Source organism: Scyliorhinus torazame, chromosome 4, assembly GCF_047496885.1.
Source record: "Scyliorhinus torazame isolate Kashiwa2021f chromosome 4, sScyTor2.1, whole genome shotgun sequence".
NCBI lineage: Eukaryota > Metazoa > Chordata > Chondrichthyes > Carcharhiniformes > Scyliorhinidae > Scyliorhinus > Scyliorhinus torazame.
Genome location: NC_092710.1, coordinates 33,311,690 through 33,328,939, shown reverse-complemented (window position 1 = coordinate 33,328,939; position 17,250 = coordinate 33,311,690). Strand labels below are relative to the sequence as shown.

The 17,250-nt window shown below is 43.9% G+C and overlaps 1 protein-coding gene across 1 annotated transcript in view; it reads right to left on the bottom strand.

Annotated features, from left to right (window-relative positions):
* Positions 1-17,250, bottom strand: part of LOC140410177 (uncharacterized) — a 198,762-nt gene that overhangs the window by 9,834 nt on the left and 171,678 nt on the right. Inside the window, exons 15-18 of the mRNA XM_072498160.1 lie at positions 11,119-11,290; positions 10,788-10,853; positions 6,400-8,122; positions 1,869-2,060 (exon numbers count right to left, since the gene is read on the bottom strand). Coding sequence (XP_072354261.1) covers positions 1,869-2,060; positions 6,400-8,122; positions 10,788-10,853; positions 11,119-11,290 — 2,153 coding nt within the window. The remainder of the gene's footprint in view (positions 1-1,868; positions 2,061-6,399; positions 8,123-10,787; positions 10,854-11,118; positions 11,291-17,250) is intronic.

Genomic DNA, 17,250 nt, shown 5'->3' with positions numbered 1-17,250 from the left:
TTCTTTGAGAAGGTGACTGAACAGGTAGACGAGGGTAGAGCAGTTGATGTGGTGTATATGGATTTCAGCAAAGCGTTTGATAAGGTTCCCCACGGTAGGCTATTGCAGAAAATACGGAGGCTGGGGATTGAGGGTGATTTAGAGATGTGGATCAGAAATTGGCTAGCTGAAAGAAGACAGAGGGTGGTGGTTGATGGGAAATGTTCAGAATGGAGTTCTGTCACAAGTGGAGTACCACAAGGATCTGTTCTGGGGCCGTTGCTGTTTGTCATTTTTATCAATGACCTAGAGGAAGGCGCAGAAGGGTGGGTGAGTAAATTTGCAGACGATACTAAAGTCGGTGGTGTTGTCGATAGTGAGCAAGGAAGTAGCAGGTTACAGAGGGATATAGATAAGCTGCAGTGCTGGGCTGAGAGGTGGCAAATGGAGTTTAATGTAGAGAAGTGTGAGGTGATTCACTTTGGAAGGAAAAACAGGAATGTGGAATATGTGGCTAATGGAAAAGTTCTTGAAAGTGTGGATGAGCAGAGGGATCTAGGTGTCCATGTACATAGATCCCTGAAAGTTGCCACCCAGGTTGATAGGGTGGTGAAGAAGGCCTATGGAGTGTTGGCCTTTATTGGTAGAGGGATTGAGTTCCGGAGTCAGGAGGTCATGTTGCAGCTGTACAGAACTCTGGTACGGCCGCATTTGGAGTATTGCGTACAGTTCTGGTCACCGCATTATAGGAAGGACGTGGAGGCTTTGGAACGGGTGCAGAGGAGATTTACCAGGATGTTGCCTGGTATGGAGGGAAAATCTTATGAGGAAAGGCTGATGGACTTGAGGTTGTTTTCGTTAGAGAGAAGAAGGTTAAGAGGAGACTTAATAGAGGCATACAAAATGATCAGAGGGTTAGATAGGGTGGACAGTGAGAGCCTTCTCCCGCGGATGGAAATGGCTAGCACGAGGGGACATAGCCTTAAACTGAGGGGTAATAGATATAGGACAGAGGTCAGGGGTAGGTTCTTTACGCAAAGAGTAGTGAGGCCGTGGAATGCCCTACCTGCTACAGTAGTGAACTCGCCAACATTAAGGGCATTTAAAAGTTTATTGGATAAACATATGGATGATAATGGTATAGTGTAGGTTAGATGGCTTTTGTTTCGGTGCAACATCGTGGGCCGAAGGGCCTGTACTGCGCTGTATTGTTCTATGTTCTATGTTCTATGAAGAGGAATTTTCAACTTCAGCTAGACGATTCGTGACTTGTCCTTCACGCTGGTATTTTTGCTGCTTCTGTTTTTAACTTTTTTATAGAACTGAATTGCTCGATGGATTATTTCTGGCAGGACGTAATATTCAACCACATCCCACTGGATCTGGACTCACATGCACATGAGACCTATTATGAAATTAGTTTTACTCTTTGATGGCAATTTCAAACAAGATGTTTCGTTTCTTTCCGTTTAACATATTCCCATTGTTCATGGAGGGAAGTTTTCTCAATTGCCTTGGCCTGTCGCAACTCAACATAATTGCACTAATGTAGACCTCTTTAATTATTACATTATACTCGTTAAGATACTCTTGCCACGAGTTTGAGGTGACATTTTCTGCACATGGAAATGCATTAATTTTCAGAAAAGAAATATTACAGCTTACTTACAAACAATATGGATTCCTCGTTCCGCGTTGCCCCACCGGCAGCGGAATTTTCCGTCACGCCAGCTGGCCAATGACATTTACCATTATGGTCAGCCCCCACGCAGTTGGGAAATCCCCGAGCATGGGTGAGCTGCTGGCGCAAGGGAGAATCCGAACAGCGGAGAATCCATATCCAAATATTAAATACGCTGTTAATCCATTAAAAAAAAAACGGAACTCACCTGATCTCCTTCAGATTAGCAGAACTCTGCAATAGACGCTTCAATGCGGTAACAGATTTGTCAGTCAGTCGGTTTGCCCGGTCTTCATACAAATCATCGTTACTCAGATCCAATTCCTCCAAAGTGCAGTTTCCCTTGAGAGATGAAATCAGCATTTCTACACAATCATCTGCCAAATTGTTGGATTTTAACCTGCAGTGACAAAACAAAGTGAGATAATATTCAGCTCGCTACATAAACTGAATAACATTGCAAATCATAGCTGCGAATTTTCTTAAATCAAGGTGTGGGACGGAGTGCAGCTAAACTTTCTAACCAAACATAAAGCCAAAATTGATATTCTATGATCATCAGTAATTTCATATTTAACAGCCTCCTAGATAGTGATTTGCAAATATTTGTTACTCACTCCGAACGTTGTATTTTGCAATCCCTTTTCCTCAGGATATCCAATTCAAATCCGAATCTCCCAATTTGTTATAATTGAGTCTGAACATTAATACCTTTCATTGGCCAGAAAATAATCATCAATATTATTAAATATATATATATATAGACACACGCTCACACACATATATATATTACGCATATATATATATATATATATGTCATTTATATATAAATCTTCATGGGTTTTCTACGTCCCTAGCAGAACCCACATCTGTTGCCTATACATTTCTCTAATTTCCCTTGAAAATAAGGTAACGGGTATTCGTCTTTGAACACTGAAAGTCATCTGATACAGGTACACATACAGCGATATTCATAGAATCATAGAATCCCAACCGTGCAGCAGGAGGCCATTCAGCCCATAGATTCTGCACCGAGATTCTGAATGAGCACCCTGCCAAGGCACCCCTGCCCTCCCATGTACACTCAGGTAACCTGATCATCCCTGGCCCCTAAGGGACAATGTAACATGGCCAATCCTCCTCACCTGCCCGTCTTTGGACTGTGGGGGCAATTCTGAGCCTCCGGAGGAAAGCCACGCAGACACGGGGAGAAAGTCCCAACTTCGCACAGAGAGTCCCTATGCCAGAATTGAACCCGGTCTCTGATGCTGTGAGGCAGCAGTACTAAACAGTGTGTCACCATGCCGCCAAATGAAAATGTCATTATACGCTATGGTGGGATTCAAACCCAGGTCCTGAGAAGATTATCCTGGATTACTAGTACAATGACAATACCTATGCCATCACTTCACTATATTAGCATGCTAAGAAGGAGGTCTCCAAAATGCTGACTGGCATTATTGAAGGTAGCACACGTGGTCCCAGGTGAGAATGGCTAGTGGTCTAGACGGAATTTTGCCGTGCCCTGGTGCTCCAAGGTCTAGTCTACGTCTTGTTTGAAGGTTTGTGTGATTTGGGAGACATTTTTGAAAACAAAATAAACTATTGCTCAGCAGCATGAGTGCAAAAATGTACTTGGTGCATACTGATACCACTCCATCGATGAATGCTTAATGTGATGGATGACGTGTCAGTTGATACTGTGTGCTGGGTTTGATGTTGTTATTGTGTGATGTTATGTAATGTCACTCAGGCACAATACATAGAGGCAGAAGTTCCGTCACACGTCAATAAAGCTCCCTGCCTCAGACGTGCTATTATATAAATTCATGTATCTCTCCGTCCATGTTAAGTTTCGGGTCAAATCTACTTTCACGTTATGCTAGTGTGGAATTTCGTCCGGGCATTATGTTGAAAATTAAAATGCAGAACATTAGTTGAACCGTATTTAAGGAGGACAACCTTTTGCCAGTTGTCTGACTGAATATTTACTTGCCACATATCAAGCAATCTCATATGGATTGCACGTATTTAGATCAATCTGATTTGATTTCAGATTTACTCAGTCTCAGAGAAGCAGCATGTGCTACTGAGCATTGTGTAATCATCTGCTGAGAAACCTAACTATACCTCATATTGCAGGAATGGTCGTTGATGAAGAAAATGAAATGTTTGGCTGAGTAACTGATTTTGAACAACACTACAGTAAGATTTTGTCCCTGACAAGCAGACAAAAATATCATAATTTGTTTTTCCTGTCATCTAACCTGGGCAAAAATCCGTCTGTTTGCAATTATTCCCACCAGAATATAAATCACTTGCTCGTGCAGACAACCAGGTGACGCAAAATGCGCTTGATTCTGAAATTATGTTTTCAACGTCCAAAGTGATCATACCGAAACATCAATTATAGCAAGTTCACGTTCTACCGGAGCAATTTGATGCTTTTGTTTCTAACTTTTCGATTTTGTGGAGTAGCGAGTTTTATAGCAGAATAGGTTCCTGAATTGGTTCCATAGAGGCGATACATTCAGATTCACGTAAACCATTATCAACCCACATATTGTCAAAATTAGTGTGTCTGTTCTTCCATTGGATTTGGGGCAGCATTTACTGCATATACATACTTTACCAGAGGTGATTGGCTTGGGAGGCAATTTCATGGAGCGTAAGAGTAAACCAATTTGCTGTGGGTCTGGAGTCACACGTAGGCTCGTTCACACACATTGGTAGTTGTCATTCTTTTAAAGACATCAGCAAAGCAGATGGTTTCATTTTCTAAACATAAATGGTGGTTTCATGGCTTTTATTCCGTTTGGATCGTATTCGGGGCCCAGAACCAATTACACTGTGTCTCTAGCGTTTCGGCAGTTGTGGTATAACCACTACACCACCTCCTCCACATTCTGTTATTGGCTGTAGTCATACAGCCATATAGTTTTACGACAAAGAAAGGCGCCTTTTGTCTCATCGTGTCGCCTCTGGCCTTCAGGCACCTATCTATTCTACTACCATTTTCCAGAACTTGGCCCGTAGCCTTGTATGCAAGGGCATTTCAATTGCTGATCTAAATGTTGTTTAATTGTTGTGAGAACCAGCCTTTCACTCAGTGAGTTCCAAATTCCCATCTTCGTCTGGTAGAAAATAGATTCATCAAATTCCAAATGAATTTCCCGCCCACTATTTTAAAATGATGCCCTCCCCCACCCTGGTTACCAACCTCACTACATTGTCTCTTCCTATCAACACTATTTATGTCGTTCATGATTTTGATGTGGAGATGCAGACGTGGGACAGGGGTGGGCACAGTAAGAAGTCTTACAACATCAGGTTAAAGTCCAACAGGTTTGTTTCGAATCATTAGCATTCGTCATCAGGTGATTCATGACTCACTGTCCTGTAATTATCTGTTTTTCCTGCTTCCCTTCCTGAATAATTGCACCACAATAGCTGTCGGTCATTCCTCTGGTACCATTGCTGTGGCAAGGCACGTTTCGAAAATTTGCGTCAACTCCCGTGGAACCATTTCCCTTGCCCCACACAACAGCCCGGATTAGATATAATTTGGGCAAGCGGATCTCTCCACTTTGAAACCCTCTAAACACTCTAATAACACCTCGACCGCATTGGTCAGATCTTCAGTTATATATAAACGCTTATTGTCACAATTAGGCTTCAATGAAGTGACTGCGAAAAGCCCCTCGTCGCCACATTCCGGCGCCTGTTCGAGGAGGCCGGTACGGGACTTGAACCCGCACTGCTGGCCTTATTCTGCATTACAAGCCAGCTTTTTAGCTTACTGTGCTAAACCAGGACCTGGTTTCTGCTGTATGGTTTATATTATTCCTCTTTTTGCTGCACAGTGAAACAAATACAAAATGCACCTTTAAAACTGAACCTCCGCCTTTCGCTTCCACACACAGTTGCAACATGTGTCCACAATGGGCCCTCCTATTTCCCTCTTCACCGGCCTAACTTAATCTACATATAAAACGACTTTGGGATGTCCATTTAGTTTGTCCGCCAACGCCACCCATCAATTTTTTTCAAAGTATCCCAGACAGGTTTTATGCATTTCTTCGACATCCATTGTTTTTACCTTCCACCGCCCCAACACCTCCCGCACAATGACTCTGTGAAAAGCATTATTTTGCCCTTACACAGTCCTGTATATGCTTTGACATCCAGATTTGGCTGAACTCAACCTTCCAGCTTTTACCTTTAAGGGACTATGTTGGTTTTGTGTCATCACTGTTTCCTTTTTGAATGACCCCGCCGCACTGGTCCACATCTTCTTACAAGTCGCTGTTTCCAGCCCACATTGGCCAGATTCGAACTTCTCCTATTAAAATCGGTCTCTTCCCAATATAGAAGCCTAATTTGTCCTTTTGTCCAGGGGTTGGTTTAGCACACTGGGCTAAATTGCTTGATTTTAAAGCAGACCAAGGCAGGCCAACAGCACGGTTCATTTCCCATACCAGCCTCCCCGAACAGGCGCCGGAATGTGGCGACTAAGGGTTTTTCACAGTAACTTCATTTGAAGCGTACTTGTGACAATAAGCGATTTTCCTTTTTCAAAACTATCTTTAATTTTGCCGCGTTATGTTGGTTATCACCGAAATTCTCCCCCGCTACCACATAATTTTGACAGTTCTCTGAGATATGTCTAAATAAATGCTTTTCTATCTCTCCGTGTCTGTTTGGGGGTCTACAGAACACATTCAATTACGGCGAATTACCTGAAAATTTTACATTTGGATAGTAAGCGTTTCAGCTGATGGATACCCTCAGCTTGGATGGTGCAAGCACTGAGATCCAGCTCTTCAATCCGCTCAGCGTTCATCATTGCAGCTGACAAAACGAAACAGTCAGTAGATGTAAGATGGCAATTTCTGAATTTTACTCTGCTTATCGGCGTTAATGCGGCCGTCATCAAACCTGAATCGCCGAGTTCAAAAATGTAATGTAATATGTTTAGAAGCTTTCTTTGACTGTTCCCGTCCTCCAAATTCTGAACATATGTTTTGACATTTTCTTTGAGCCAGTCTGTTACGTACTTTGATGCCTCAGTGCTAAATTTGAACATTTTGCCCTCAAATTGATCCGTTGAGTTTAGTGATGAGAGGCCAACAAGGAAACAGGAAGCTTTCGTAAATCTACCATCCCTGCACAAGTTCCATTCACTGAGCAATCGTATAAGTTCATTCCCTTGTGTCATTTTAGATTTAACAAATGCAGAGGCGAAGTGTTGCAAAATGGAATGGGTGAACATGCACACATTTCTATTTCTATCTCTGTCGCGAATCTCCATCATAAAGGCTGAGGTAATATTGGGAAAGTTGAGTTCATGCTGATTTAATTGTGGTCTCATAAAAACAAATTTTTGATTACAAATTCCCTGGAAGGCCATCTCACCGATTTTCAGCAAGGTAGGGGTAGCGTTTCCCCGATCACTGCCGTTTCTCGCTAAAAGGCTGGTCACATAAGCGCAGACGGCCTTTGTATTGGTTATCTCGGCAAAAGGTCTCCGTTCTGTGGCTTGTGGCAGGTATGACGCAAACAATAAAAAGAGAACTGAGCAATACAGAGGATTATAACACATGGTGTACAATGGTTCGTTGCGCTTAATATACTCGGTTACCTCTGCTGCAAACTGTTTATCCTCATAACATTGGCGAAAATATTGATCAATTTGTTCAACACCAAATCCCAGGATTTCGACAGTTCGTTTTTTGTTTGTTTTTTCAAGTAACTCCAGCTGCCAGGGCCGAGTTGTTATCAATACTGAACAGCCTGCTAGTAACTGTCCTTGGACAAGGCAACGCACGATCTCTGACACTTCACAATAGCACTCGGGATCTAAATAATCCTTTTGCTCTTCGTTGCTATTCTTATCATCAGTGAACTGGATTGCTTGTTCAACTCGGTCAAAATCATCAATTACAAACAATAACTTCGCTGGTTCCTGCCATAGATGCTGCAATACATTTGCCAAGTAAGGGTAGGAATCCGAAATTAAGTTCGTGAGATTTGTTCTGACTGTTATTAAATTTAATTCTAGAAACTTAAAATGGAAAACAAATGCAAACTGTTTGTAGATTTTCATTCTCGCCCACTCACGGATCATCTTCTGTATGAGGGTACTTTTTCCAATCCCTGCAGCGCCAATTATCACTGTTGTCTCAGTCGGCCTTTCTTTGCAGCAAGTGCTTGAGAAAAGCTCATCGAGTTGAAAAAGCTTAAGTTTCTGAATGTTTTCTTGTTGTATCTCGACACGCATTCTCCCTTGGGCCTGCGCTTCATATTCGACAAGTGACCGCTCACGCGGTGAGGCAGCAATGATTATGTTGGTAAAATTATCATCCAGGAGATAAGTTCCATGATATCCTTTTCTTCCATTTATAATGGCGGCCAGCCGCTTGGTCTGTCCAAGAATATGTTCTTTGTGCTTGAATTCTGCCTCTTAGGGGAGAAAAATATATGTTTAACACAAGGAACCTGATGCAGGTGCCAATAGATCACTCTATTGAATTTAAAATTAATTCTAAATGAAAAAAAGTAATCCTTGAATGTTAATGTTCTATGAATCACTCCCCGGTCCTGTTGCACTTTTTGCTTCGAATTTAGAAGAAAATATTACTTCATTGCTACTACATTTGACAAATGTAACTGAATTCCTGGAAGGTTCATTCCGGACTCCATGCAGTTTGCAGGGAAGTTTTAAAATAAAGGAGGACATACCTATCGAAACTAAAGCAAGTTTCAAATTTGTATTATAACCTTTTGCTCATCGCCAAATATTCATCTGGACGATAAGAAAATTAGTGGACTGGATTTACCCCTCCCAAGACGCGTGTTCCTCAGCAACGCGCCAAACATGAGGTGCATGGGCCGGAGATCTCGGTATTTGCGACTCATTTTTTCCGCTGGGAGCGCATCCTTACCCGCGGATTTCCTGGCGCATTGGAGCGATTACAGTCGGAAATCCAATTGACACGCACTGGAAAAATATAAATTCCCTGCCAGCGAACTGCGTGCCGCCGCGAAACATGCCACGCGGATCCGGGGCATCCCGTCCATGATCTCTTGTTCTGCTCTCATATTTCGAAGTCTTTCATTCTTGCAAATGTTTTTGTATTTTAGTACGTTTCCACAAAAGGTCCGACAATCATTAATATCTCCATTGAGGGGCAGCACGGTAGCATTGTGGATAGCACAACTGCTTCACAGCTCCAGGATCCCAGGTTCGATTCCGGCTTGGGTCACTGTCTGTGCGGAGTCTTCACATCCTCCCCGTGTGTGCGTGGGTTTCCTCCGGGTGCTCCGGTTTCCTCCCACAGTCCAAAGATGTGCAGGTTAGGTGGATTGGCCATGATAAATTGCCCTTAGTGTCCAAAATTGCCCTTAGTGTTGGGTGGGGTTACTGGGTTGTGGGGATAGGGTGTAAGTGTTGTCCTTGGGTAGGGTGCTCTTTCCAAGACCCGGTGAAGACTCGATGGGCCGAATGGCCTCCTTCTGCACTGTAAATTCTATGATAATCTGTGATGTATTTAATTTATTAGACATGGAAGTTCTACAGTGGAGAAGGAGGCCATTCGGCCCATTGAGTCTGCACAAACCCTCTGATAAAACATCCCACCTAGAAGGCTCACTCACACCCTATCTCCATAACCCCACCTAACCTATCTATCTTTGAAAGCCCCCGGATTTTTCTCCCCCGGAGGAAACCCAAACAGACATGGAGAGAACATGGAGACTCCGCACAGACAGCGACCCAAGCTGGGAATCGAACCTGCGACCCTGGAACTTGGAAGCAAGTCTACTAACCACTGTGCAATTGCACTGCAATGAAATTACTGTGAAACCCCTAGTCACCACGTGTTAAGGCCAGGACTGAATTTCATGTGGTTCACGTTCCCATTGGGGGCGCTACCTGTGAAGTAATGCAGGGCATGCAAATAGGCCAACACGTTGCTCGCGCGAATACTGAGCAATTCCTAGCCCAGCGAGGGAAGGTTAGCGTCAAAATGCCTTACAGCCGGAGCTGTGTGTAAGCTCCACTAGTAGTACACACTGCAGACAGCAAGATGCCTCAGAGAAGCCCGGCCCAATGAGATCTGAAGTCCAAGTTGGACCCAGAACTCCATGACAGTCAGGAGCGGAGCGACACCCTCTTCCACTGGGTGGGCAGCAGGGTGAAGTCTGCCATCCTTTAAGCTGCGTTGGAGATGTCGGTTGGGGAAGTCTGTTCAGCCATTCTCACCAGGACGATACATCTGGTATTGCGGAGGGCTGGGGGCAACTGGTCTGGTCACTTCCCTGAGAGGGGCAAAAACCATGGTGAGATGGAAAGGATGGGGCGCAGGTATCCTCTGGTCTGGATGGGCTGTGCTGACCTGCGTCCTCTGCAATTAAGCAGCACTCCTGAGGAGTGCGAACAACTGCTGGGATACTGATGGAGCTTGGCTCTTGATGAGAATACTGGGGAATGAAGAAATCTAGAGAGTCGGTGGGCGTGGGCACCCAGATGACCAGAGACCATCTGAGAATTTGAAGGACACAGGTAGCAATCAGCATTTTGAGGAGCCAAGAGCCTGTATGTAGCACCAAAGGGGTGTATCTAACTGACGGACTATAGCAATGGCGGCCTGAGGCAGGCCACCATCGATACCGAGGGGGAAGCCTCAAATCCACACTAAGTCATTAATCGCTTCTGAGCCATCCCCAGCACGCCCGACAGTTTTCAATGGTTTTCAGTGTGTTTATTTTTGCCTCGATGCGCTTCCACAGCATTATTCATACTGGTCGCAATTCACTCGAAGGAGACGTCCAGAATATCTCAGAAGAGTGGAGCATACTGCGTCCAACCCGCTAATCACATCTAAATCCATGTAAATGCCGCTTTTGCATGTCGGCGCAAACCTCCTTATCGCTGTCAGCCAGGAATCAGCGCCGGGCGTAGGTTTTGGCCGGACGCCCGATCCTCCGCTCGATCGCGGATCGCTTTTGTGGTTTCACAAGGTGGAGAATTTATGCACTTGCGAACTATCAAGCAATGACCAAGACTATTATAAAGTTTAACTGCTGACCGGAAGACGACATGAAGCAAATTACTTTGGAAACTTACCATGAATACGATTTACTACTTCTGGAGAAAATCTGTTCCACATCGATTCCGCTTGGAATTTGGAACCTGTTAACACACATGCCCGCACATTTTAGTACAATATCAGGCAATATATTGTTCCTAATATTTAAATGTATATTGGTCGAGATTGCCCCCCTGCTACTGCTGCTAGCGGTGGCCGAGTATTAGGCCGCAGCGTTTGCTGGCGACGGAATTCAGTACTGCCGCCACCACGCCGCCAAGAACCCTTCCGGCGTCGGCGCCTGCGTAGAGAATCCCGCCGCCAGCAAACCACCGAAAGATCCCTTTGATAAGCACACTTGATAGTCACCTTTATCGCCTATTTCAGATAATATATTTTTCAGTTCTCGTATGCTAGTCTGCATTTTTGTAAATATGTTCCACATCGTTCTTCCTCCTTTCGCTCCGCTTTCCAGCACAATATCGAAAATCATTTCGGTTGCATCACTTGTGAAGTTTTTTTCAGCCAGGTTGCAGATTTCCTAAAATTAAAAAAAATGTTGCAGTGTGGAGGACGTGATTTAATACACGTACTTAAACATTTATTACCTGCCCTTCCCCCATGTTTCATTTGTAGACTAAAAGCCATACAGTTGGGAATCCATTTTCCCAGCACACCTCAGCCTGTGTGTGTCTCGGCGGCGAGGAGTGACTTTAATGAAAAATCCCATTGATAATCATGGGGTGGATACAATCCGCTGTCAAAGAACTACGCACGGCGGGAAAAAACGCGGCTGGGGGCCGGGATAATTCAAACCTGATTTTGCATTGGTAAAAAATCGACTTACCTTAAATAACATATTATGTTCAGAGTTAGAAATCGTTCAAATCTTCACTAATTTCAGTTATGATTATGTATGCTTTCTGAAGGCAGGACTCGGAATGTGTTGTAGATCGAATTGGCATTTACGAAGCATGAAATAAACATACCCAATAAATCCAGTTCTGGCAAATGCGAAGTACTCAGCATTAAAGTTCAGTGGAACTAGCAGCAATGTTTTGGATGAGAATAATTCCCAAGGTAGATGTCTGATAATGTAATGCAAACGAACAACAAATGTAATTAAGTCCGAAATATCATTCGAATTTTGGAAACCTAATTAAGCCAAATAAACTAAAGTTTACACTTTTGTCGTCACACGTTGTGCGAGATGGCGAAGGATGGTTGGCAAATATCACGAAGCGACGCATAAAGGCAGTATTAGACTGTTTCTCCTGCCCTCCCTTCCTTCTACAGTCTTCTTGGATCCATTGAACATTGCAAATGTATCCATGTATCTGTTCCTCTAGTATGTTACCGTCATGTTGCTCATGATAAAATAGTTTTGACGATTCAGAAGTCATTCAGTATGTTGTAGCCATAATTGAGAGCGTTGTGAATTTCACGTTGCACATGTGTTACGTTTTCATGCTGCAATTGCTTTACGTGATGTAGGCATCGCTGACTTGACGAGTATTCATTTTCCAATGCCATTACCAAAAGCAATGGTGGTGGTGAACAACCTTCTTTCATTATTACAGACCCAATCGTGTGTGCGCAATATATACATATATATATACATATATTCAAGACAGGATTTGGGGTGCTTGGAATATAAATTCCACTTGGTCACCTTACATGTACCTGCGGTCTTTGTCCTCCTCTACGGTATTGCCCTTCCCAATGCAAAGTGTTTCCAAGAGATTCTTCTTTCAGTACATCTTACTAAGGGTGAATACTGCTGTTATTCTTTGTCAGTGTGGGAGGGAATTAACTTTTGTGGAAGAGGCACCGATAAAGTGGATTCGTATCCTGGATAGTGGCAAGATTATTAATTGTTGAAAAGAGCTGCAGCAATCCAGGTAGGCGAAGATTGTTTCACCACATTACTGACTTACCACTTGTAGCAGTTTGGCAAGCATTGGCGATTAAGGAGGTTTGGGATTCTCTCAGGATTTAAAACCTCTAATGTTCTTTTGTAGTCATTCTAGTTATACAGTTAGCCCAATTAATCTCATGCTCAATCGTCACGCCGAAGATGGTTATTGTGTGCAATTCAGCGATAAAAATTCCATTCAATCCCAAACGTCCATGGTTTAATTATTTGCTGGTGGTTGTGTTCATGACCTGGCACTTATGGGGCACGAATGTTCCTTTCCAAATTTCAGCCGGACCCTGGATATTGTTCCTGGTCTTCTCGAAAATGTATATGTTTCAGAAGTTCAGAAGTTGGGAATGGTGCTGAACAGAAGCAATCATCAACAGTCATCCTGATTTCCGACCTTGTGATGTGATGAGACTCATTAGTGAAGCATCTGAAAGCCGTTAGGATGCAGATCAGGGCATTTAGAAACACATAACATAATCAAGCTTCTTGAAGTGGAAATCGTGCCTGATAAATGTATTACAATTGTTTAAGGTGCAACCGAGCAGGATAAATAAAGGCAAAATACATGGATTTCCAACAAAAACACATCACCACGCAAAAGTCTACTGAAGGTGTTCAAGGAGAAGATTAGCATGGTTAGAGCACTCGTTACCTAATCGAAGACAGAAAATTAGGATATGAACGACAATATCAGGATGACAATCTGTAACAATGGAGAACCACAGCGATCCGTGCTGGGTCCACACATATTCACCATGTATACTAATGAATTTGAAGGTGGAAGTGAATATTTTATTGCTACGTTTCCACATAACATAAAGAGAAATGGGAAGTCAAGTGGGGAGGATGACACATAGAATCTCCAAAGGGATCAAGTTAAGAATTGTAGACATAGATTAAAAGTGAAATTGGTATCAAAGAAATTAAGACAGGGAGTTAATTACAGCTGCCCAATGAAGTGTTGTGATGCGAATTAGCATAGCAGTGCGAAAAGCAATCGTTTACCTACTTGACTATCGGAATACAGTGGCATAGTGAAGAGGTCATCTCGAAGTGGACGGATCAGGAAATTTTCTGGCCCATGCTAACAGCCGTTTCCCCAGGGTGGGGAACATCAAAGGAAAAATTATATAGCGTAGTACAATCGCTGGGAAAATGAACACAGTCAGACAGTGGAAGCTGTATTACAGCCTCAACCAGTTTCAGAAATAGTCTTCCCATCATTATTGACAAATTATGCCTTCACTGAAACTGAAGTTGTTTTTGTCCAAATGTAGACATACAGAGAATCCAAACGGATCGATTTAAGAATTGTAGAAATCGATTAAAAGTGAAATTGGGATCAAAGAAAACAAGGCAGGGAATTAAGTACAACTTAACTGTGCGTGGTTATACATTGCTGGATTTAGGTCAGGCAGTTAATAATATTGGATGTTTTTTCGGAACAAAGCGGTGTCTCAGTGTTCAGTCAACGTAGATAGTTAGGGGAAAAGGGCCAGTTCCATGAAATGCCCTCTCTGTATAGCCAAGGTGTACTGAGGTGTGGTAGTTCATTATAATCCTTTTGTCCTGCGTGTGCTTTTTACGTTCACAAATATTATTTATTAATTGTTCACACAATGACTGGACTATTACTTCTTTCTTCACCCCCACCCCCCGCAGTATACCAAATAGAAACTATACACCATGAAGTTCCAAGACCCTTGTCATATGAGAGTCCCTTTAAGAAAAGTGTGTTTTATTCAATAGCAGCAGCGATGTCATTGTGTAGGTGCAACTGGGCTCTGCTCTGCTTTTTACTTTCGTTTTGAGCTAGAAGCTGCTTTTTAGCAGTGTGTTTAGTTACGCTTTCATATGGAGAGCTGCATTCAAACCAAGCAGATGTGTGTATTGATCTCTCTCTCTGCATGAAAAAGAATGCCTCTAGATCACTTGATGATTTCAAAGTAATACCTGTTTCTGTAAGGAATACAAACCTACTGTCTTTGTTAAAAAGTGTTTTGGCTGATGGATGTTGTTAGGGAAGTTACTAAGGGTTACCTATTGAGTACTGTATCTTTTGGGGGGCTTATCAGGGTTGGTAGTTGATATGATGTTTACTGCGTGTTTCTAAAATGTTTACTGGATTCATAGAATACACATTGTTTTTGTTTTAAAATAGTTTTAGTTCCCTGTTGCATCACACCTGTAAAGTGGGCCCTTGTGCTCTCCATAACCAAAATCGATGAAAGGTTGTGGGTCAGGTGTACTCCATAATAGAATCTAGTGTTCTCTAAACCCAGGCCCATAATGCACTACTGTGCTTTGTTATAACCTTGATGTGGAGATGCCGGCGTTGGACTGGGGTGAGCACAGTAAGAAGAATTACAACACCAGGTTAAAGTCCAACAGGTTTGTTTCGACATCACTAGCTTTCAGAGCGCTGCTCCTTCCTCAGGTGAATGAAGAGGTATGTTCCAGAATCATATATATATAGACAAATTCAACGATGCCAGTCAATGCTTCGAATGCGAGCATTAGCAGGTGATTAAATCTTTACAGATCCAGAAATGGGGTAACCCCAGGTTGAAGAGGTGTGAATTGTGTCAAGCCAGGATAGTTGGTCGGATTTCGCAGGCCAGATGGTGGGGGATAAATGTAATGCGACATGAATCCCAGTTGAGGCCGCACTCATGTGTGCGGAACTTGGCTATAAGTTTCCGCTCGGCGATTCTGCGTTGCCGCGCGTCCTGAAGGCCGCCTTGAAGAATGCTTACCCGGAGATCAGAGGCTGAATGCCCTTGACTGCTGACGTGTTCCCCGACTGGAAGGGAACATTCCTGCCTGGTAATTGTCGCGCGATGTCCATTCATTCGTTGTCGCAGCATCTGCATGGCCTCGCCAATGTACCATGCTTCAGCACATCCTTTCCTGCAGCGTATGAGGTAGACAACGTTGGCCCAGTCGCACGAGTATGTATCGCGTACATGGTGGGTGGTGTTCTCACGTCTAATGGTGGTATGCATGTCGATGATCTGGCACGTCTTGCAGATATTGCCATGGCAGGGTTGTGTGGTGTCGTGGTCACTGTTCTGAAGACTGTTAGTTTGCTGCAAACAATGGTTTGTTTGAAGTTGCGCTGTTGTTTGAAGGCAAGTAGCGGGGGTGTGGGGATGAACTTGGCAAGATGTTCATCTTCATCGATGACGTGTTGAAGGCTGTGAAGAAGATATCGTAGTTTCTCCGCTCCGGGAAAGTACTGGACGACGAAGGGTAGTCTGTCGGTTGTGTCCCATATTTGTCTTCTGAGGAGGTTTTTGGTGTGGCGCGTTCGAACTGTCGATCGATGAGTCGAGCGCCATATCCCGTTCGTACTAGGGCATCTTTCAACATCTGTAGATGTCTGTTACGCTCCTCCTCCACTGAGCAGATCCTGTGCATACGGAGAGCTTGTCCATAGGGGATGGCTTCTTTAATGTGTTTCGGGTGGAAGCTGGAGAAGTGGAGCACCGTGAGGTCATCCCGTGGGTTTGCGGTAAAGCGAAGTGCTGAGGTGACCGTCCTTGATGGAGACGAGTGTGTCCAAGAATTCAACTGATTTTGGAGAGTAGTCCATGGTGAGTCTGATGGTTGGATGGAACTTATTGATGTCATCGTGTAGTCGTTTCAGTAATTCTTCGCCGTGGGTCCAAAGGAAAAAATTGTCATCGATGTATCTGGTGTATAACGTCAATTGAAGGTCCTGTGCGGTGAGTAGGTCTTGTTCAAACTTGTGCATGGAGATGTTGGCATATTGGGGTGCGAATTTTGTCCCCATGGCTGTTCCATGCGTCTGGATGAAGAACTTGTTGTCGAAGGTGAAGACGTTGTGATCCAGAATGAAGCGGATGAGTTGCAGAATTGCGTCTGGAGATTGGCAGTTGTCAGTGTTGAGTACTGGGGCTGTTGCAGTAATTCAGTCGTCATGGGGGATGCTGCTGTAGAGTGCCGAGACGTCCATTGTGACGAGGAATGTTCCTGGTTAAACTGGTCCATGGGTGCTGAGTTTCTGTAGGAAGTCCGTCGTGTCACGACAGAGGATGGTCGTACCTCGTACGGTGGGTTTCAAGATGCCTTTGATGTAGCCAGAGAGGTTCTCACTCAGGGTCCCATTGCCTGAAACGATAGGACGGCCTGGTGTGTTGGCCTTGTGTATTTTCGGGAGGCAGTAGAGATCTCCAATGCGGGGAGTACATGGGATGAAAGCACGTAGGGTGCTCTGAAGATCCAAGGTCTTGATCAGTCTGTTAATTTGGGGGATGTGTTCCTTGGTCGGATCTGCGGGTAACTGTCTGTAGTGTTCTTGGTTGTTGAGTTGTCGGTATACTTCTTTGCAGTAGTCCATTCTGTTCAGTATGACAGTGGCCCCTCCTTTGTCTGCTGGTTTGATAACGATGCTGCAGTTGGTCTTAAGAGCGTGGATGGCATTGCGTTGTGCTTGGGTGACGTTCGGGGCTGTCTTGTGAATGCGACTGATGAATCTGGCATTGCTGCGACTCCTGACGGCTTTGAGCATACATGTTGAGTCTAGGGCAGCGGCCTTCCGGAGGGGTCCA